General features: G+C 27.6%; 1 protein-coding gene across 4 annotated transcripts in view; it reads right to left on the reverse strand.

Annotated features, from left to right (window-relative positions):
• Window positions 1–24,326, reverse strand: part of LOC117166886 (neprilysin-4-like) — an 87,817-nt gene that overhangs the window by 16,698 nt on the left and 46,793 nt on the right. For 2 of the 4 annotated variants that reach the window (XM_033351315.1, XM_033351314.1), the window contains exons 3-9: window positions 20,338–20,402; window positions 17,363–17,532; window positions 13,793–14,038; window positions 11,045–11,250; window positions 7,865–8,041; window positions 7,593–7,691; window positions 5,043–5,187 (exon numbers count right to left, since the gene is read on the reverse strand). In XM_033351315.1, coding sequence (XP_033207206.1) covers window positions 5,043–5,187; window positions 7,593–7,691; window positions 7,865–8,041; window positions 11,045–11,250; window positions 13,793–14,038; window positions 17,363–17,532; window positions 20,338–20,402 — 1,108 coding nt within the window. The remainder of the gene's footprint in view (window positions 1–5,042; window positions 5,188–7,592; window positions 7,692–7,864; window positions 8,042–11,044; window positions 11,251–13,792; window positions 14,039–17,362; window positions 17,533–20,337; window positions 20,403–24,326) is intronic. The other 2 variants (XM_033351317.1, XM_033351316.1) reach the window with 1 other exon arrangement.

The raw sequence follows: 24,326 nt of genomic DNA on the forward strand, positions 1-24,326 counted from the left end.
TTGCCATTTACTTTACCTTGATACACTTGTTTCGTTAGTCGTTCATTTGGCATTCTCTCAACATGTCCGAACCATCTTAACCGATTTCTTTCCCATCTGTCTGCTAGCGTCTCTTCTGCACCACATTCTTTTAGAATTAACTCGTTCCTTACTTTGTCCATTAGGGATTTCCCGCTTATTATGTTACTATAAAACCATTATAATCGCTGAGAGATTCTGCTAAATAATGTGTAGAACCTGCCTGATTTTAAGTAAATTCTATTTTATTTTAAATACTTTTGATAATATTGTTCTTGCATTGATAATTAATTAAGTTGAAGATTCTATTATTTGTTTAAAACAATTTTTTAAAATAGAAAATTAATTTTTGGGTTGGAAATATAATCTTTTTTATTAAAACTTTTACTATTTGGTGTCAAGTTCATCTCTTTTAATTAAAATTTGAAATAATTTGTAAAAAAAATTTCATTTTTTGGATCGAATATTAACTTTTATAAACTACAAACTGAATTATTCTATTTTTGTTTAAAATTAGATATTTTTTTGTTGAATCTTCATCTTTTTAGTTAAAAATTATTTTATAGGTGAAAAATTAACCTGTTTTTTATTATTCTTAACATAGATGCCCAAATTCGACTTTTTTTGTCTCAGATCGGAAAAAAAAGTCTTGCGTAATTTACTAAAAAAGTTTTTCGTAACGAAAAAGTCAAAAGAGATTCTGTTAAATAATGTGTAGAACCTACCTGCCTGGTTATAAGTAAATTCCATTTTATTTTAAATTCTTTTTATAATATTGTTCTTGCATTGAAAATTAATTTAGTTGATAATTCTGTCATTTGTTTTTAGAAAATTTTGTTTAATTAAAAATTAATCGTTGTGATTAAAAATTTATCTTTTTTGTCAAAACTTTTACTATTTGGTGTCAAGTTCATCTGTTTTAATAAAAATTTTTAATAACCTGTAGAAAATTTCATTTTTTGGATTGAATATTAACTTTTATAAACTAAAAACTGAATTATTCTATTTTTGTTTAAAATTTGATATTTTTAATTGAAACTTCATCTTTTTTGTTAAAAATTATTTTATGGTTAAATAATTAATTTGTTTTTTATTATTCTTAACATAGATGTCCAAATTCCATTTTTTTGGTCTTATATCAGAAAAACGTCTTGCATAATTTACTATAAAAAAATGTTAATCGCTGAAAGATTCTGCTATATAATGTGTAGAACCTGCCTGAATTTAAGTGAATTCTATCTTATTTTGAATACTTTATATATTATTGTGCTTGGATTGAAAATTAATTTATTTGAAAATTCTGTTATTTGTTAAAAAAGATTTTTTTAAATAGAAAATTAATCTTTGTGATTGAAATTTCACCTTTTTTGTTAAAACTTTTATTATTTGCTGTCAAATTCGCCTGTTTTGGTTAAAATCTTAAATAACCTGTAGAAAATTTCATTTTTTTATTGAATATTAAGTTTTATATACTAAAAACTGAATTATTTTATTTTTGTTTAAAATTAAATATTTTTTTTAAAACTTGATTTTTTTAGCTAAAAATGGAATTATTTGTTTGAAAATTCCCGTAGATTCTGCTATATAATGTGTAGAACCTGCCTGAATTTAAGTGAATTCTATCTTATTTTGAATACTTTATATATTATTGTGTTTGGATTGAAAATTAATTTAGTTGAAAATTCTGTTTTTTGTTGAAAATTTGTGTTTTTTGTTAGAAATATAAATATGAAGACACGATACATCCATAAACCTGAACATAATTCATTTAATCCCACATTTCTTAAACCATATATTGTTCAAAAGCACATAAAAAATTGGAAGCCTATACATTTTATATAGCTCTTTTGTTGTAAAGGTCAAGTGCAAAAAGTTTAATGGTACTTTTCTGATATTAAGTAAAGTTAGTCTAACATTGGTGTATTTTTAGTTAAAAGTTAATGTTTCAGTTATTATTTGCATTCAATATAAACATTAATTATTATTCCTGTGATGCATGGAATTTGTTATAAAATTTCATTGCTGATAAAAAATGCGGTAGCAACTTATTGAGATTTTGAGGTTAATATTACATTTTGCAATTCAAGAGCGAACTGCTCACAGTAAACAAATTTATCAAAAAGACGTAAGATGAAAACATAAAAAGCTATTTTTTATTTTAATCCTGATTGAAATAGTTTCTGTTTTTTCACCGAACATTTTATAAATTTGAATGAAATCTTTGTGTAATCTGTAAGAAAAATTTCAATAAAAGCTTAACTTTCTTAAAGTTTTTGTAGTACATTTTCGTAACCTTTCATAGCAAAAAATAATATTTGATAGATTTTTGTAGATATATACGGAAGATTTACATTAAAGTGGCCAAAACTATCTAATTCTGCGACCAGCAGTTCGCTTTTGTATTCTAAAATTAATTCCTAACCTCAAAATTTCAAAAATTGTTATTGCATTTTCCACCAGCAATGGACTTTAATAACAAATTCCATGCTTCATAGAAATATTACTTAATCTTAATGTTTATATTAATAACAAATAATAGATTAAACATTAATTTATAATTAAAAACATACTAATCCTACCGATAGAAATATCAGTGTATGCTAAAAATTCTCAAGGCTCTGAGAAGTTCGGAGAAATTCTCCGCAGACACTCAGGTAGATATATTTAATGGTCCAGATAGCTCGTTTAAATGTTTTGAAGGCTTTAAAATCTTCTTTCCCAACTTAAAATAAAAATACGATCATAAATAACAAGCAGAGAGGCTTAAATTGAAATAAGAATTCGATCATAAATAACAAGCAGATGCCCTGTATTCCGATTGCAGTGGTACGGGTGGAAAGGTAGTGGTGAATGAGAAGCGTTGATTAGTATTATCGACATCGAAATTTGATTCGATTATTATTCCCAACAGTGATCCAAAAATACTTGCGCATGCTTGAACATTGCGTCGCTTATTGGCTCTAATTCGCGTACGTATTTAAAAATCAAGTGCAGACGCGCACCGTAGCAAATGAACGTCACTCAAATCCACGCAAGCACAGATCAAGCCAGCTCCGCTGGGATCATTTAACTTCAAGAAAATGCGTGTAACGTTCCATTACTGTCTAACTCTCAGTGACTCACAAGTGTCCCTTTCGCACGCGTGTAGCTATCAAAGAACGAGCAATCGTGACAATTTTTTCAATATTTTCCAACTCTGTCTAACCCATTCATAATTCGTGTCTCACGCATATAGCAATGAAAATCGAGTAGTGTGACAATCGAAATCGACAATATCGTTTAGAGATTTCACATTAATAATATATATATAATATTTATAAATATAATTTAAAATCTTGCCATGAACGATATCACGATTTTACGCTATTATAATGTGATAATTACGATATATAGCGCAGGACTTACGGTATATATTGTAATTCTTGCGATATCGTTTTCTCCGTGTAGACTCCCATAACCATTTTTGGTCCTCTGTTATTTAAACAATTCCCATTGGTTTAAACATTTTTTTTTCTCTAAAATCGTAGAAAGTTATTATTTTCTGGAAATAACGACATAATTAAAGTATGTTGATAGCAATATATTTTTAAAGGATATTTAAATTTTTTAAACAAATATTATTGTTTAAATAATATAGGGCATACGTTAACTGTATATTAGGCTGAATAATACTGAATATTAAGCGACATGTATAAAAGATTCGAAAAATCTAGACTTTTCTCCACCTTCCCTATGAACAGGCACAAGCGAATGATTATTAGTAGTTTAAATAATTCCAAAATATCTGAGCCAAAAAAATATTACCCTTAACATTCATTAATTGTATCACTAATTGCAGGAAAGAATAACTTTTCCCGATTTACAGAGAAAATTTTTTTTTTCATTTCTAGATGTCTTTTAGAGAAAAAGATTGCTCTCACAATCGGTTAATTGTATCATTAATTGCAGAAAAGAATAACTTTTCACTATTTACAGAGGTAGAAATCGTTGAAACAATTTTTAAATGTCTTGTAGAAAAAAATATTGCTCTCAGCATCAGTTAATTTTGTCATTAATTCAAGAGAATAATAACTTTTCCCACTTTACAAGGAAAATAATGTTTTTAATAATTACCAAATATCCTTTGAGAATATACTGCTCTCAACATTCTGCCAGTGTGTCATTATTTCTAGAAAATAATAACTTTTTACGATCTTAGAGATAAAAAATGTTTTGAAAAAATGATCATTCATCCCGAATGATAATGATAATGACTTTTCACGATTGACAGGAGAAGAAGAATTGTCTAAAGAATTAAAAATTATTTGAAAATTACTTAGATATTCGTTACTTATCGATTAAGAATAATTCATATTGAAAAAAATTCCAAAAAATACCGTCTTTAGCATGAATTTGATCGAAACTGTTATTTTGCATTTTTTGGGTCATTTTCCGGGTACAATAAAAGAGGATTGGGTGTGTTAAAATTTAAGTTTATCTCCAAAATTCGAAATTTGAATTTTTATACGTATAAATTTATACATCCTAATGTGAAAATTATTTTTTTTTAATATTTTACACTTAGATCCGCCAAATTTAAAAATCTGAAAAATGTACAATAATTGCGCTTTAGGTGACTATTATGTGGTAAAAAAACTGCATTAGTACTTGAGTTTTATGACATAAAAAATTAAAACCAAAATTTCGAAAATTTGTTTGAGTTTGAATTTCAACCCAATATTTAAAAAAATCATGCATGTTGATCACGATTGAAATAAATTCTGTTAATTTTTTCAGATTTTTTCTAACGATAGAAACAGAGATTTCGGAAAATTATTATTTTGGTTGTATGCTTTCCAATGGTTAACTGAAAATTTGATTTCGTTTAGGGCATTTTTTTGCATGCTTACATGATCCTGTAGAACTGTTTTTCAGTCAAAAAATATCAATATAAATTTTTTTTTAATTGCAACTTTTTAATTTTAATATTAAAGATAGTTAAAAATTTGTCCCTTGTTCCTTAAGAACGGTTTTGATAAAAATACCTATCGTGCCAGGAGGTGTGACAGCTAAAAGCTGCGGCAATTTTTGCAAATAGTGCAAATCCATAACGATCACTCGATCAACATTCGTCTCTATTGTAACATTTGTTTGGTTGAAAACAGAATTCATGTAATTCGTCCAGTTCCACTATAAAAATTTGAAAATTATTTAAAATTTCACAGTACTCTTTAAGAATGATTGAAAATAGGTACCAGTGTTTGACAATAACGCGTTATGTACTTGTAACGAGTGATAAAAAACGTTACGTTTTTTTCGTAACGGTGACGGTAACGCGGTACTTATTTTAAAAAGTAATGGCAACGTTAATATACATTACAACGCAATTTTTGAATGATTATTTGTAATATTTTATATACCATGATAACCAATCATAGGACTTCTCTTAAGTTCTTTATAGTAGTATATCTCTGTATTAGGTTACTGCAGATGAAATGTCCGTTTTTGATTTTAGATATATTATGTTACTGATGGAAAATTAATATTTTTTGATTGAGGATTATAATAGTTTAGAGAAATTTTTTTATGAATTTAACTGCTTTTGGTTTAAATAAAAATAATATTGGGGATGAAATATGAACTACAATATCTGCAGCAACCTAATAATATATTGTACTAAAAATTCTGATAGTATGGAAACGTTCTTTCAAACAAGAAGAAAACATCTCTGACTTTTTAAAATCAGAAAATATATCATTCAAAAACTTAAACAATAATTTGTTTGAAAATTGTCATTACTTGAATATGTCTCAGTTAAACCATTTTTTAAACTATTTTTATTGAAACTAAAGAGAGAAAGAGAGAATAAATAAAAATGGAAATATTGACAAATGAATTACATAAGTGATTTAAAAAAACGTTTTTCAAACTAAAATGATATTACATCATTTATGATGTCATCTTCATAAAATGTTAATTAGATTAAAAAATATATTTTTCTTTCAAATTAATTTTTCCTTAAACAACAATTCTTGTTCAATCCCATATAGGTAATTCGGCTTTGTATCAGGGATATTATTTTCGATCTATATGACATATCCTTCGCTCATGCAAAGGAATTTGTTAAAAAAAATTTATTTAAATTATAAAACATATATTTAAAACAGGGAGGCTAGAGATATTATTTCAGCAATAATACACCGGGTGTACTTTACTCCTGTGTCTAAACACATGGTAAATGATTTATTATTCGTTCCATGCCATACGCATACACACTGCTTCGATTTCTGTTGCTCAACATAAGAGGATCTATTCTTGTTGTAAAAACTTTGGATTTGTGATGGACTGTTAGAAAAATTAATTTTGTTTAAAAAAAGAGAAATTCTATGCAAAGCTTGTTGCTTAGAATTAATATTAGTAAAAACTAAAAACAGTTTGTAGATTATTAATGTAAAATTCTTAATTATCTTATGTAAATTGAAATATAATTATTAATTAAAAAAAAAAACTTTCAACTAAAAAAGGAAACTGTCTCAAACTCTTAGGGACATAAAATATTGTACATACAATATAATTTGACAGTGAAACAACGTGTTAATTTTTTCAGTAACGGTAGCGATAACGCGTTCTATTACAAAAAAAGTAACGTTAACGCCCTACTTTTCACGGGTAACGTGTCAAACACTGGCATAGGTACATACTTAAGAAATCCCAATAAAAGTAATACAATTTCTGAATATTGTAAGAAGTTTTTTGAAAATTGCTTTCAGAAGGTTTTATAGAAGATTTCGAAAATTTCTTAAACTATTCGTTGAATCTTATTTTTTTCTGAAATTGTTTTCAAGAGTGCTTGAAAATTCGATTTGAATTTTTTTCAATTTTTTAAAAAAATGTTGGAAAAAAACTGCAGTATTCTATATTTTCGAAGCATTGAAATAACTCTGGAAATAGTTAATATTTTTAAAACTTCTTAAGCTCATTTCATAGATATGTCTTCATAGTATTCTTATAAATCGCTAATATATTCTTGGAATTTTTTCTTTAGATTATGCCCTACGGTCAAATTAGGCACAAAAAAGTATAAAAATTGAAATTTATATATAAATATTTACAATTATTAAAAAAATATGTGTCGATGCTGCAGAAAATATTAGAAAAATTTAGAAAATAAAATGAAGTTCTAACATTTAGAATGGGGAAAGAAACTTTAAGGAATGTTTATTATTTCCCGAGTTATTTCTGTTTTCAGAAAACATCGAAATTTGATTTTTTTTTACAATGTTTTTTTATTAAATTGATATTTTGCCTTTAACTTATAAGAATGAAGGAACTTTTACAATAGCTCACAAATGAGAATGGCAATAGATCCTAAAATGTAAATTCTATTTATTAACTTCGAAGTATTTAGAATTTGTAATCGATGTTTACCAATTTCTTACTTTTATATATTTTTTTATGATTGGAAAGTAAGAAAGTTCAGATTTTCGTCATTATTTATAAAAAAAAATGGTTGAAAGACATAAATTTAATTTTACACTTAATTTAGTTATAGGTACGCTAAAAGTTTATACTTTTATAAAATCCAAAAAACTTACTTTTTGAGCGTGTAGATCAGTAAGCTGTTGTAATTCATTAATCGTCACGTCATGGAAAAAATGATTTGCACTACGGCGTTCCTCTGGTGTTGACATAATCTATAAAGAAAATTTTTATAATAATTTTGTTTTAATTGTTTAAAAAATTTTGGTTTGAGGCGATTATTCATTTTTATCTCGCAACTTAAGTCCCTTAACATTATTCTGCTGAATATATATTTATTATCCTTGGTTACATCTTTATCGTATATATATAATGTAAAATTGTATACCTTGGCAATTTGTGTGCTAAATTCTAAAATCTCATTAGCGAGATCCGAACTTTTTTCACCAGCACCAGCCATTTCTAGCATAGATATAACATATTTTTTGTACTCTGTTAATTCTGACTCAAAGCGAAGGTGGTCCAGAAGGTATCGTTCACTGATGCCTGGAGATGCTTGTTCCATCTGTTTAAATAAATATCACTTCGTAGATAATAAGCTTAAATTCTAAGTATTCTCCTTTATGATTATTTTGTTAATAATACATTGGAACACAGTAAATCACAGAGATATTATTTATGTGAAGTTGGATGAAACGCTGCAAACCATTGAAAACTACAATTATCCGACGGCAGATAATTTTTATCACAAAGCGGATAAAAAATGTCCGCCGTCGGATAACTGTAATTGTCAATTGTTTGTGACGCTTTTATTCAACTTTAGATAAATGATATCCCTAGGATTTACTGTAAAGGAATTTAATGTAATTTAAAAAACTTTATATCCGTCAGGGAATAATAAAAGTCTAAAGTGTCATGTCTGTCTGGCAACATCTTTATTTCGAAAAAAGACCAATTTCAAGTTTTTCAAAAGGGAGCTAGAACAATATTTCTGATTATATGATATCAGACTGCAATATGCCCTTTAAAATTTAAGTAACAGAGTTTAACAATATTTAAAAAAAATTATATCACGATTCTGGACAGAAATTCAGGGAAAGTTAGGTAATTCAAAAATGGTCTGGGAAAATCAGGGTGTATCAGGGAAAACATGACAGAGTCAGGGAATTTTCAATAAACTGAAGTTAAAGTTATTTTATTTAATTTATTTTAATTTAATTTTTTTATTTTAATGTTTTCTTTAAAATTTAATTATTTGGGTAAAAAATTAATATTTTTTAGTTGCAAAACATAACTGTTGAAAAGTAATCTTTTTTTATTGAGGATTTAACTATTTTGTAGGAAATTTGTATTTTTCAATTGAATTATCTAATATTATATTTTTCGTTGAGAATTCATATTTTTATGATGAAAATACAACTACAGTGAAACCCTTCAATAGCCCTCCCTTCTATAGCCCTTTCCAGAATTGAGACCGCACCGCAGGTAGATATAACAGGGGCTGCGCAGAGGGCGCGGGGTATGTGGTTGTCACTCAGGCGAGTACTCAAGCGTAAATAAACAAAAGCCGAGCTGGCTATAATGAGTTAGTTCCCACCCACCGTCAGCTCCAAAATCGACGCTATAGAAGAGTTTCACTGTACTTATTTTAAAGTGGAACTGTTTTTTTTTTTAAATAATTTTGTTATATATGATTTGCCATTTAAGTTAGAAACTTTTTTTTGTTGAAAACTGAAATATTTTGCTACGAATCCTTTTTTTGTTGTTGAAAATTAATCTTCTGTGGAAAATTCCTGTTTTTTTTAGTATTCGTCTTTTTTCCTTAAAAATTCAAGAGATTTTGTTGAAAATTCATGTATTTTGTTCAAAATTAATCTCTTTTGGTAGAAAATTAATCATGTTGACTGAAAGTTTATCATTCTGGTTGAAAAGTCATTTCTTTGGTTGAATATAAGTTTGTTTTATTGAAAATTAATTTTTTAACTGAAAATTTAATTATTCCATTTTTTGTGGAAAGTTGATATTTTTTATAAAAATGTTAGGTAAAAATGTATCTGTTTGGTTGAGCATTCTATTTTAAGTCCTTAATTTATTTGTTTTAGGCTATAATTTTTACCTTTTTTCTTTAAAAATTTCCTTATGTTGGTAAAAAAGTCATTTGGTTGAAAGAATTGTACTATTTTTTTAATGTTTTTTTTTTGGTTGAAAATTTATTTTTCTACCTAAAATTTTATCTTTTTCATTTTGGCAGGAAAATTTGTTTATTTTTTTTAATGCCAATTCCATTATTTTGCTGAAAACTCGTCTTTTATGGGTTGAAAATTCAAATATTTTAGTAGGAAATTAATATATATTTTTTTAAATCATAACTGTTCGGTTGAAGATTAATCTGTTTTGGTTGGATTCAACTTTTTTAAAATGATTTTTTGTAATTCCACTGTTTTTGGCAAAAAATAAAAATATTTGTTGGTTGAAATATAAAATATTAAATTTCTCGTTGAGAATTCATGTTTTTGGGTTGAAAATTTAACTAGTTATTTTAAAAAGGGACGTGGAACTACTTTGGAGTAGAACTGCGCATTGAAAACCTTTTTTTTGTCCAAAATCGAAATATTTTATTAAAAATCCTTTTTTTTTGTGAAAAGTGATCCTCTTTAGTTAACAATTCAAAATTTTGGTTAAAAATTCCTCCATATTGTAAAAAAATCGTCTTTTGTGGTAGAATATTAACGTTCTTTTTGACCAACTCATCTTTTTGTTAAAAATTTATTTTTTTGTTTGATAAAGTAAATATTATGTTCAAAATTCTGTTGAAAAGTCAAAGATTTAGTTTAAGATTATTGTATTTGTTAAAAGTTAGTTGTTCTTATACAAAAATAATTTTTTACTGTAAATTTAATTATTTCATTTTTTTGTGGAAAGTTAGTATTTTAGTTTTAATTAATTTAATTAATTTTCAAACTGAAAATGTAACTATTCCATTTTTACCTGAAAATTGATATTTTTTTAGTTAAAAATGCATTTATTTAGAATATTTGCCTTGATTTTTTTTTTGCTTTTTTGAACCAAAAAATTAGAATTTGAGCTAATTTGCTAGAATTTCGTATTTTTTGGTTTAACTGTTTTTAATTAAAAATTACAAAAAAAATTTAGTGAGTAAATCAACTATTCTATGGTTATGTATTCTAAATATATACAGGGAGACCCTTCAATAGGCCTCCCTTCTATAGCCCTTCCGAGAATTGACACCGCACCGCAGGTAAGTGTGCGAGGAGCTGCGCGGGATCTGCGGTTGTCACTCAGGCGAGCACTCATGCGTGAACAGACAAAAGCGGAGCGGGTTCTAACAGCTTTGTCTCCAATCACCGTCAGCCTCAAAACCGGCGCAATAGAAGAGTTTCACTGCATTTAACTTTTTTTTAGAAGTTTTTACTGCGTATGAATATCAGTTTTTAAAATGAAATTCAATATTCGGAATATCTTTATTTACAACTTTTAATCAAAATCGAATAAATTATACTGTCATTGAAATGTTTAATATTGCATGTAACCAATTGTAGATACTAACCATCATTCTGTTTACCGAAGTGTTCCTCACATCCTCGCTGATATAAAAATTAACTAACATATTTAGTCCCAAAATTCTTTGAGCTTTTCCTGATAATTCTGCAATGTCAAGAGTCACGACATCATTGTCCACTGGAATTTTACTAGGTAGTCCTATTCTGTTTAGAATTTCGAAAATCGGTTTTAAACCAAGTGATTCCACACTAGCTAAAATAAAAAAAAATGCTTTTTAAAAAAACATTGTCTTTGCGTTTTTGAAAGACATATTTTTCCTAAAAACAATCATAAAAATTCTCAAATTTACCTGTAACTCTAAATGTTCAAATCAATCAAATAAAACACAATTTTTCCGCAACTAGCCTAGCAGAGTTAGTTTAGACAGGTGTGAAAGTATTATAAAAAATCAAAATACAATTAATTGCTAGAGGGTAAAACATTCTCAAATGTTGAGGGTGATGAGAGCAATTGTACAAAATGACCAACTTAATACAATTTTTTCGAATTAAAAATAGTGTGAAATTAGCATGTCATAAAAAAGTTCTTTGAGTGGGGTAAGCGCTTATTATGGAAAAGGAATTTAAAGTTACCCTTAGTTTTGCAAACTCATCACAATAAACGCTTTTATACATCTTTTTCGAATTAAAAATGGTTTAAATTACTTTGCCATTAAACTAGACTTTTAAGTGCGAAAACTGCCGGAAAAGAAATTTAAAGTCACCATTAGTTTTACAAAATCATCAAATTAAACGCCTTTGTATAGTTTTTTCTAAATAAAAATAAGGTCGAATAACACTGAGTTATAACAACTTTTTTTTTGAATGGGGAAAGTTCATTTTCATCATTTTTTTAAACGAAGGATTTTTTTTGGGACAATGTAATTTATCACTACTTTTAATTAGAAAACAAAATCTAAAGGCGTTCGTTTAGATGATTTTGTGATTTGATGAAGCTATATAATAGTGACTTTAAGAGTGACTGAATTTTTTTTCCGGAAGTACTTATCCCACTTAAATAAAACTTATTATAGGACAAAGTAATTTAAACCTGTTTTTTATTAGAAAAAAACTATATAAAGGCGATCATTTTGATGATTTTGAAAAATTGAGGGTAACTTTCAATTTTTCCCCGGAAGAACTGGCACCACTAAATAAACTTGTTTCACGACAAAGTGATTTAGCATTATTACAGTTTTTTTAACTTCATAAAGAAGTTCATGTTGATGATTTTCTGATCGTGTAAAACTAAGAGTGAATTTCGATTTATTTTCCGGAAGCACTTAATCTCATTCCAAAAACTTGTTACATGGCAAAGTGATTTAACACTATTTTTAATTCGAGAAAAGTGTATAAAGGTGGTAATTTTGTTGATTTTTAAAGACTAAGGCTGTCTTTAAATTTTTCCCCGAAAGTACTTACCAACCCCAAAAAAAATTGTTTTACGACACAGCTCACATTTCTCATATTAACTCCCTGATCCCCCGCTAGAGCCGATGAGTCACGCCTACCCCGAAAGGATTTTGGCTTGATGGTTTAATAATAATTTAACACTATCTTTTAATTGAGAAAAAAGTGTATAAAGGTGTTTATTTGGTTGATTTAGTGAAAATAAAGGTAATTTTAAATTCCTCTTACTGAAGCACTTATTCCACTCAAAAAACTTGTTTTATGACAACGTGATTTATAACACTATTTTTAATTTAAAAAGTATATAATTGCGTTTATTTGGATGATTTTTTGACTTTGTAAAATAAGGGTGATTTATAATTTCTTGTCCAGAAGCACTTACCTCACTTAAAAAACTTGATTTAACACTATTTTTAATTCGAAAAAAGTGTATGAAAGTGTTCATTTTTATGATTTTTAAAAATTAAGGCTGACTTTAAATTTCTTTTCCGGAAGTACTTACGCCACTCAAAAAACTTTTTCTTAAAAACTGTAATTTAGCACTATTTCTAAATCGAAAAGAAGTTAATAAATCCTCTACATTAGGGTGTCCCAAAAAACACTTAATGTTTTTTTATATGCACCCCTCAGACTTATTCCATTTGGTAAAAAAAAAGATATCCATATTTTTCTTTTCTTTTTAAAATAATCTTGAACCGTGGTCCTGGGTCCTTATATAGACTCAGAAAGATTAAAATGATTAATTAATGTTAAATTTTATAATTTAAATAATTGCCAGGGAATAGAGCTGATGGCACCATACGTTTAAAAAACCATTCTGCCTAATTAGACCAAAAATACTACCTCTGCGTTTAAAAAAACTATGCTCTATAGGGGATAAAATAGGTTACATCTCTATACCTTAATAGTGCTGTGCCAGCTCAACATACATGATAAAATGCTATATTTTAAATTTTGAATATTTTGACGGTTTTCTTTGGATTTGTTGGTACTAGAATGACTCAATGAGATAAATAAATACAATATTTCAAATTATAAAGGGTTGTTTTTAACGTTCAGGGGTACCATAAGTTGTACCCTCTGCCAAACAATTATTATATTTAACAAAATGAACATTAATTAGACATTGTAATCAATTTGGGACAGTTTAAGGTTTGAGGACACCGGTTTCTCATTATTTTAAAAAGAAATGAAAAATACGCATTTTTTACCAAATAGAACAAGTTTAGGGGGTTGCCTTACAAAAAAAACTTTGATTTTTTTTAGGAAACCCTACTTTAGGTATATTTTGCAGATGGTTTTGAATTTGGTTCAACAGATCTTTCAATTTGTATTTTTTTTCATACCAGTATCCATGCACGTCCTATAAAGATTTCTGGCTAGTTTCACTGGTCTGAGATCATCATCTTTGTCTGGTTCTTCTAAAAGAATTCTCAATTTCTGTAATAATTCTTCTCTCAAAAGACTCAGTTGGTCCCAAGCTGCTTGACTTTGAGGAATTGGGTGTTTATCTATCCAGCCCCCACAGGCAAATTTATAGAAATCCTGGCAAGGATCTACAGATTTATTCATTGCGTCTAATACTCTTGCGGCTGGAAATAGGATGAATTAATAAAGTACCTACCACTGAAGAAATGAACAACGTTTAACTTAAAACTTTAGAGGTTATGCTTCCCATAGTTTATTCTGGTGTTACTTAACTAGATTAGTGAATCAGTCCAAAATCACTGATTAATCAGTGAAATGTCTAACTACTATTTCAATCAGTGAATTTTTCACTGATTCATGTTTAGAGAGTTCAAATTTTTAAAACATGAAAAGAAGATTGTCTGAAAACGCCGTCTTTTTTGTTTTTCTCAATATTTTTAAAATCTTTGTGTTTATAGAAGAAAGGCATGAGAATAGTTTTGTGGGGGCTTAGCCATTTTCAAGACCAGGTATAATTTTGTTTTATTAAAAAAATGGAATTTTCGCATTTTTTTAAAACAATGCAGGAAATCACAAAAGGGCAAGAGATACTTTTTATATAACTTGTCTAGGTGTGCAAACTTCTCCTTAACATTGTTTTGCACCTTTAGTTGTTTTCGATAGAAATTTAAAAGTTCAATTTTATAACAAAATACTCTCCTGGCCACAAAACCTGTTTAGCCCACATAAAACTCACAGGATTTCTTCATAAAAGACCAAATTCAACTAAAATTTGGCAAAACCATAAGTACGGTTATTTTAAAAATAGATTTTTTATATTTTCGATCAAATCGTCTCCATTTAAATAATTTTGAAATTTTTGTAAAATTTATAACATACTTTAAAAGAGGACGGTAAAACGCATTAGAATCTGAAAAATTGGAATATCTGAATTATATCAAAAACTGTGAAGTTTTACAGAAACATTATGTGTGTGCTTTTTTTTTAAATAGACGTCAAAATTCAAATACTCGTAACATCATCTGCATGTATTTTTCTCAATTCACAAAAATAACATTCAGCAATGGTAATACTAGAAACAACTAGAAAACTTTTTAACTCGAAAAAATCACATTTGAAATAAATTGAAATTATATTTTAAGCTTGTACTATTAAAAACTGGAAGCATTTCACGCAGTCAAATTTTACACGCTGTGAAAACTTTAGAACTTTTAATTTTTATGTTTTAATATAGAAGAATTTTTTTCATTATATCGTGAAAATGTGAGAGATTTAAAATTAAAATATTAAAAATTATATGAAATTGAAATGTAGGCATGTAAAACTGAATAATTTTAATTTTGAAACTCGTTGTCTGCAACATGATTGCAAATTGTACAATAGAGTATCAGTTAAATTGTAATTTGTCTTATTCCAAAACACAGGTGCCTTGTTTCAAGAAAAAAATGGTTTACTAACTATAAGCAAAAAACTAGGCTAAATTGAATGTGTACCAAAACTACAGGGTGGCTGCAGTTCAGGGGAAACCTGGAATCAGAAAATGTCAGGCAATTTTATTGGTTGGGGAAAGTTAGGAAAAAGGCAGGGATTTTGAAAAAATCTTGCAAGAGTCAGGCGATTTCTATCGGACACACTTTAGATAATTGTCAAGGATAATGAATTTGATAAGGGCCGGGAAAAATGAATAATTCCTCAAGAAAAAATAAAATTATTTTGAAAATTAAGTTTTAGCGGCCGACACTGATATAATATTCTTGTTTATAATTGATTTGCCTTGTATTTCTCTTTCTATCACATTTTGTAATTTCTTCCCCCAAAATATTATATTCATAGTTAAGAAATTTCATTATTTGTTTACAAAATCATCCTTTTTTGGTTGAAAATTCAACTGTTTTTGTTGAAAATTCTATTCTTTGGGAAAATTATTCTTTTTGGTTTGAAATTTTCTCTTTTTTCGTTAAAAATGCAACTTTTTGGTTAAAATTATCGTTTTCGCGAAAAGTCATATTCTCGTGTTAAAAATTGAACTTTTCTACAGAAAAATAATCTTTTGGTTTGAATGTCTAACAATTTTGATGAACTTTTCTTTTCTTCCTTGACTGAAAATCTGTATTTATTGAAAATGCATCTGCTTGGTTGGAAAATGCATCGTTTTAGTTGAAAATTCATTTCTTTGGTTGAAAATTTGACCATTTTGTTAAAAACTCGTCTTTTTTGTTCATTTTTTTTTACTGAAAATTTAATCTTTTAATTTTTGGTTAAAAATGTATTTTTTTAGTTGAAAATCCAACTATTTCTGTGAAAATATCATATTTTTTTTAGTTGAAATATCAACTATTACATTTTCTGTTAAGAATGTATCTTCTTGTATGTTGGATACTCACCTCTTTTGTCAATAATTTAATTATTTTGTTGGACATTTTTGTTGTTCAAAATTATTTTTCTAGAAATTAAGCTCTTTTGTAAAACATTCATTGCTTAAGGTGAAAATATAAACTTTTAATGTTTTTGATAAGAATTCATCATTGTAGGTTTAAAATTCAAATTTAAAAAAATTCAACTTTTTGGGTTAAAAATTCAACTGTATTCTCGAAAATTCGACTTTTTGGCTTGAAAATTAAATTATTTGGTTGAAAGTTCAACAGTTTTAGGCGATAATTCAACTTTTTTGTTAAAAACGCAACTGGTTGATTGAAAATTAATCGGTTTTGGTTGTGGGCTCAACTACGTTCTTGAAAATGTTTATTTTTTTATTGAAATCAAATTTTTAATTATAATCTTTTTAGGTTAAAATATTAACTCTTAAGTGTTTTGCGGAGAATTTGTTTTTTATAGTTGCAAATTCAACTATTCGTTTGCAAATTAATGTATTTTGTTGAGAATTACGTATTCTGGTGGTAAATAAATCTTCTTTATTGAAAAAATTTAACTATTTGGTTGAAGTTTAATCTTTTATGGTTACAAATTCGACCATGTCGTTGGAAGTTCATCATGCTAGGTTGAAAATTAATTTTTGTAGTTGAAGATTCATCATTTGAGTTTAAAATTTATTCCTTTGTTTTATAATTAAACATTTTTTTAAAGATTCGTTTGTTGCTTGAAACTTAATTTTTTAAACGGGAAATTTATCTGCTCCATTTTTGGTTGAAAATTAATCTTTACTTGTAGATAAATATTTTGGTTGAAATAAATAAATGTGAAATTTTTATATTTTAATCTGAATTTTTTCTCTATTGTATCATTTATAAAAGATTCTAGGTTAAAAATCATACAAGAGAAAAATGCTGTTCTTTGAATAGTAATATTAAGGAAAAATGATAAATTATTGGCCAGAAAAAAAATTAGGGAAAAGTCAGGGAATTTGAAAATGAAGTTTTTCGGCCACCCTGAAATGAAACTATAACTAAAGTTAAAACTTTTTATCTGTATAGTGTTCTTGCACTAAGAGTGCAAGAATGTTGCAAATTACATGACGAAAATGATTATACCTGTGTTTATACACTCTTCACTCTGGCACATTTCCTTATACTCCTCCTTTCGAAAAACCGCCATTTGTATTGTTAACGTAGCGACAAGGGCAATTACTGAAACCGCTAACAATCCAACAACTATTACGAGTTTCGTTTCCTTTGTATTTGAACTCTTTTCATTGTAGTGCCTGTTGGTGTATGTGTTTTTCATTAAATTAAAAAAAATGGAGGTCTTGAAGAACAATGTTATACATATAAAGAAATTTGTTTATTGGATAAAAATTGGGTTCTTTTTCACTGACTTTTATATCTTTGACCTAATTTGAACAGAATTGCAAAAGAAATCGATTTTTTAACAATTCAAGAAAGAATCTCCTGTAATTTGCTGTCGGTAGGAGATTTATGCAATTCCAGATCCAGGACTAGTACTAGTGTCTTAAATTGGAATGAACGACCTTTACATGATTATTTTTTATTAGGCTTTGAGAAATTTTTAGTACTGACTTACTTTTAACTTCGCTCGGGTTGTAAAATAACTGAGTTATTATCAATTTTTAATATCTGTCTGAATTTATATTATGCAAAATAAATTATCTAATCTACTCTTCTTTAATCTTTAGTTATTTTTTGACACGCCTAATTAGAGGTTGTGCATAAATTACGTAAAGTGGCATCTAGTACATTAAATAAAAAATAATTGTATGTTACTTTATTGAAAATTGTAACAGCATTTTTCATTGTTTACCTCTTAATGTTAGTGGTAACTAGTAATTAAATATTAGCATTAATATTAAACGTAATAATCATAAATTCAAGAAATAATAAATTAATAAACAAAAAAGGGGTCATCCACAAACTGCGCACGGTGCTTTTCTAAAATATTCACCCCCCCCCCCCCCCCCCCCCCCCCCCCCCCCTGCTCTCCATCCAAGATGGCATGAGATTCGCTCTGCCCCCCGCTCCCTTAATCTATATAATTGACAATTCAAGAATGTTTTAAAAAGTCATCTTTTTTGTTTAAAAATTAAAGCGTTTTATTGAAAATTTGTCTTTTCGGATAAAAATTCAGCAATTTCATTGGCATTCTGTTTCTTTCTTGACTAAACATTTTTTTAAATTGAAAATTCATGTATTTTGTTGATAATTTATGTTTTCTGCTAGAAAATTAATCTTCATGGTAAAAACGGAAACTATTTTGTTGAAAATTCAACTCTTTGGTTAAATGTTAAATTGTTTTCTTTGAAATTCATTTTTCTGTGAAGATTTATCATTTTAGTTGAAATTCCATCTATTTGGTTGAAAATTTAACTATTTAGCTAAAAAATAGTTTGTTTTTTTTTTTGGTTGAGAATTAATTTTGTTTAAAAAATGTATCTATTCTATTTTTCATTGAAAATTTATCTTTTCTGGTTGAAAATTTATATTTTTGGTAGAAAATTAATTCTTGTGTGAAAATTCATCCTTTTAGGTTCAAAATACAACTTCTTGGTTGAAATAAAATCTTTTTCTGTTGATGATTCAACTATTGGCTTGAAAATACGTATTTTTCGGAAGATCAACTATTTAAAAAAATCCTTTTTTGTTGAAATATGAACTATTGCATATTACGTTAAATATATTTTTTGTTGTTGAAAAATCAACTACTTGATTTACAGTTGAACTACTTTTTAAAGGATCATTTTTTTGTTGTTGTAAATTCATCATTTTAATTAAAAATTGCACTATTTGGTCGTAAATTAAATTGTTTGTTAAAAATTAAAGTTTTCGGGTTTAAAACTCAAGCTGTTTTGTAGAAAGTTCGGCTTGGCTTGAAAATCCAACAATTTTATAGAAAATTAAACGATCTGGTTGAAATTTAACTTTTAGTTAAAAATTTATTTTTGGTTGAAAATTAAACTTTTTTGTATAAAATTAAACTATTATTTCGAAATTTCATTTATTTTAATGTAAATTCGTTTTCCCTTCGTTTAAAAATTAATTTTTGATTTGAAAATTTAGCTATTTAATTTATGACTGGAAATTTTTCCTCTGTAAGTGCAAAATTCAACTAGTTGGTAGAAAATCCATATATTTTTTTAAAAGTCATCTATTTAGGTAGAAAATTAATCTTATTTGTTGCAAATTTATCATTTTTATACTGGTTTGAACTATTTTGTAACAAATGGTGTAATTTTAAAGTTCAATTCATTGCTTAAGAATTCTTTTTTTGTTGCTGTTGAAAATTAATTCTTTAATCTGAAAATTTAGCGAGTCCACTTTCGGTTGAAAATTCTTCTTTTCCTGTTACAAAGTCAACTTTTTTTCCTTGAAAACTTCGGTTTGTTAGCCTAAAACCTGAACTACTTTGTAAAAAATTCGTCTATTTGCGTAAAAAATTACTCTTGTTTGTTGAATTCATCTATTTGCTTAAGCATTCAACTATTTTCTTAAAATTTGTATTTTTCATTAATTCAACTGATGGATAATTTTTTTTTATTGCTCAAATTTATTTTTTGCTGCTAATGTTCCATTTTTTGTTGAAAATTTATATTTTTTAGTTGATAACTCAACTGTTTAGTTAAAAAAAAAACATTTATTTTGTTGAAAATTCGTCTTATCATAGAAAATTAATCTTCTTGGTTGAAAATTCTTCTTCTTGATGGAAGAAAATAATTATTTTTAGTTGAACATTCCTCTTTGCTAAGATTAGAACTACATATGTAAGAAAATCATTTTTCTAATTAAAGATTCATCATTCTTGGCGGAAAAGGAACTTTTTTGTCTATTTGGCTTGAAAATGTAACCATTTGTTTAAAAATACAACTAAAAATGCTGTGTGTGTTGCATAATATTGGTTGGCACGTTAGGGCAGACCCCCCCCCCCCCCAAAGTGTCACGTAATATGTAGATGCTTTCTTACACACTAGGAAATAATGTTAGGAAAAGGTCGTTTTCCTTTAAAGTTAGGCTGATAAGATTTTAAGGATTACAATAAGTTTGTCTGTTTGACTCACCATGTAACTTCCGCACTAGTTTTGATGGCATCTGGAGTCCTGTCACTGCTTTCCGGGTCGTTCACCTAGAGATAAACATAATGATATAAATGTCCAGACACGATATAGGTCGATTGTTTTCGTTCATAGGTAACTTAATTACCAAGGTCTGATCTGAATAGCCTAATTATCTGTCAATTAACTGACCGTTTATTTGTAATAATAGGAACTTACGTACGTTGCTAATAAATTTGACGAAGGATGAGGGAATTTGATGAACCGGGACGAGGACAGCTGAAGGCAAAGATTTAACAGTGTAGGTATCTTCTGATTATTCAAGCAAAACGATAAATGAACCGTGAGCTACCAGGGATATTGTCTTACTTTTATCTATGCCGTTACTACTTCAGATCGAATCGAGGATTGAATTTCTTCAAATAATCTATTTTCTTTTTATAAAACATAAATCCCACCAACAGCATCTACGATGCAAAAAATGTGCCAAGTACAGCTGTGCTAATTTGTGATATCAAAGTTGACCAAGTTATTCGAGAAAAAATATTCATAACAAAAAATATAAAGTGCCCTACAGAAATTTTTAATAGATTATAAGTAGTGATATTAGATATTATACAACTTGTCAGGATTTATATTTTCTCACCAATCTTTCATACTCAGAAATTTTTTAATCAGATCAATTGCTTATAAATTTCATTCTCATCAAGTTTTTAAATGTCTAATCTGGATTCTTAAAATGTATTAAAAAATTTATGTAGGGCACTTTATTAAAAAGGTTCTTTATATCTTTTTTTAGACTATGTTGAGTCTTCAAAAAAATTTGGGGGAGTTTATAAACTGGATGAACTAGTCATCCCAAAAAATTGGGATGACTAGCCAAGCTTATGAAAAATATTGCCAATTTAGATTTAACAAATTTATGTAGTTTTACTTGGCAGATTTTTTGGTTTGCAGGTGTTTTCGATGGGATTACCTATTTTGTTGTAATTGAAAAAAATTAGATAGGTAGAAAATTAATTACATTGATTTATTCGAAATGGTACCAGATATTTTATTTTTATTATAGTATATTTTAATTTTCATGAAAAAGTGCACTTTTCTAATGATTATCAAATAATTACAATTTTTACCTGTGTTCACTTCTTATTATAAAACTTGTTTTATTTTAAAAAATGGTCAATGTCGGTAACAAAATTACTGGTAGAATTTTGTTTACCGTTTTTAAAGGGAAACTTTTTAGGGTGCGGTACTTCATTTTCACACGAGTAATGGATCCATAAAGAATCATCCCGTGCAATTTTCGGAATTTACGGATTTCATGGAATTCATGGAATATACGAAATTCATGGAATTCACGATATTCATAGAATTTACGGAATTCACGTATTTCACGAAATTCAAGGGATTCAAAAAATTAACGGAATTAATTGAATTTAGGAAACTCTGAAAAAAATTTTAAGAATATCTGTTATTCTCTGATGATGATGTAGATTCCTTGAAAAATGTATATTTTTTAGTTAAAAATTTCTTTTTTTTACAAAACTCCACTGTTTGGTTGGAAATTCAACTATTTGATGGAAAATTTACTTTTTCGTTGAAAAACATCATTTTTTTGCCTTGAAAGTTAGAAAATTTGAACTCTTTTTCCACTCGTCGCTGAAAAATCTTTTCTGATACAAAATGAAAAATTTCTTTGGTTGAAATATGTACTATCACACTTTATTCATACTTTTTGTATGAAAATTCGTGTTTTTGGATGAAAAATTTCATTTCTGGGTTAAAATTTGAACAACTTTGTTAAAAACTCATCTTTTCGGTTGGAGATTTATTTTTTCAGTTGAAAGTTTAATTAATATGTTAAAGACTTATTTTTATTGGTTGGATGCTCAAAATTTTAATTGACATTTCCACTACTTGATTAAAAATTCATCTATTTTGTTGAAAATTTATATTTTCAGGTTGAAAATTCTACTTTTTTGTAAAAACAAACGTCTTTTTGGCTTGAAAGTCCAACAATATGGTAGAAAATTCAACAATTAAAAAAAAGGCTTAAAAATTCTTCTTTTTTGGTCAAAAATTAATCTTCTTGGTTGAAAATATAACCATTTGATTAGAAATCCAAAATTTTTGATAAAATTGTTTTCTTTATTGACTGAAAAATCTTTCTTTGTCGAGGATTCAAGTACTTTGTTGAACTTTTTTGTACAGTTTAACTGTTTCTTATTTAAAGTGAAAATCTACCCTTTGTTAAAATTTCAACTATTATATTTTTACTTGATATCAACTTTTTTTACATTCTCATCATTTATGAATGAGAAAGTATTAGAATTGTTGCAAATTTGACATCACAGTTTTTCAACGGATCTCCATGTTTCGAGACCCCCTGAATCCGAAAATCAGGTTTTCACAATGGCGTCTGTCTGTCTGTCCGTCCGTCCGGCCGTCCGTCCGCAAACACGATAACTCTCGAAAAAATGAACAAATCAAATCCATCTTTGGCACACTTTTTTTAGGTCCTAAAAGAAAGGACGAGTTCGTTAACCAGCCATTTTTGGGAAAAATTCAATAAGTAAGCGTATTTTGAAAATTTTTTAGATCACTTTTTTCTGAATTTGAAAATTCTATGTACGGATATTTATAGTATTAAAAAGAAAAACAATTTATCCTTATGACTTTTTTCGATAAAAAGAAAATTCTCAGAGATATAACGTTTTCAAAATTTTTTAAATCAACCGAAAATCAAAATTTTAAGCCAAAAAACGCACGATATGAAAAAAAGTCAAAATAAGAAAAACATTTCTTTTTAAAAGACCTACAAGATTATCATGATAAAATTTTTGGATTTTCTTCAAAAATCAAAATTTAAAATTTTGATTGCGCAAAAAAATAATGAAAAACAAAAAATTCCATTTTGTAGGCAAACTATGTAGGATACGAAAAAGACGAATTAACAAAAATTGTTATCCCAAAAAAGATTTACAATTTCGTTAAGAATCACTTCTTGATAGGACGCGTACTTTTTGTTTTATTCGTGAAAAGTTACGTTGAAAAAAAATAAAATAAAAAAAATGCGTGGAAAAACGACGAAAGTTACGAGAAAAATGCAACAAAACCTGTTTACAAATATCTGTCGGAAATAGAGCGCGCAGCGCGAGTGTGACGATGATAATGTGTACGTCAAAGCCTACAGAGATTTGAGAAACTTAATCTTTGACTATACTTAATTAAGTAGACAATTCAGAATATGAAGACGCATATAAATACTGCCATCTAAAAGAATGTGCCCACGACGTGGGCAGTTTTTTTATTTGAAAATTGAACTACTTTGTTAATGTAATGAGAAACAGTAAGCTTTGACGAAACTCTTCTCTCCTAAATCGTCTTACGGTATCGTTGAACGACCTATACATAAATTCACGAACAAAATTATATTCTGCAAAAATTACGTTAGATAGAAGGTTCGGGGGAAAGATTCAAATCTTACGGACACACACAAAGCAGGGTACATGGTTTAAAATTAAGAAAAGAAAAACTTAAAATAAGGTCTGATAATTCCCGGAATTAACATTTTCAATGGAATATGCCTGTAGGGTCCTCTTTGACCTTAACAACAGCGCCACCTGACACGCGAACAATTGGGCATCTCAAAGTTATTAGAGCAACGATAATGAGAAAGAGCAGTATAAATATTAATTCATTTTAATAAAAAATATTACACTGCGGACTGAAATTAATTATATACTATGAGATTTATTGTTAATATTAAATTCAAATTAAAAATTTTTCCCAATAATTTCAAATTGGCGGCGCTGTCCAGGCTACCCAGCAGGCGTATTGGGAGGCCTTAAGTACTTTATGTAACTGGTATTGAATTTTTCAATCTTTTAAATTTTTTGTAAAAATGATTTGATGAAACAAATCAAACCTTTCTTCGACCGTTGATATTTATTGATTTCAAATTCTTTATGTCTTACGGTCCAATCGTAAATCGA

The sequence above is a fragment of the Belonocnema kinseyi genome, chromosome 2 (assembly GCF_010883055.1).
Source record: "Belonocnema kinseyi isolate 2016_QV_RU_SX_M_011 chromosome 2, B_treatae_v1, whole genome shotgun sequence".
Lineage (NCBI taxonomy): Eukaryota > Metazoa > Arthropoda > Insecta > Hymenoptera > Cynipidae > Belonocnema > Belonocnema kinseyi.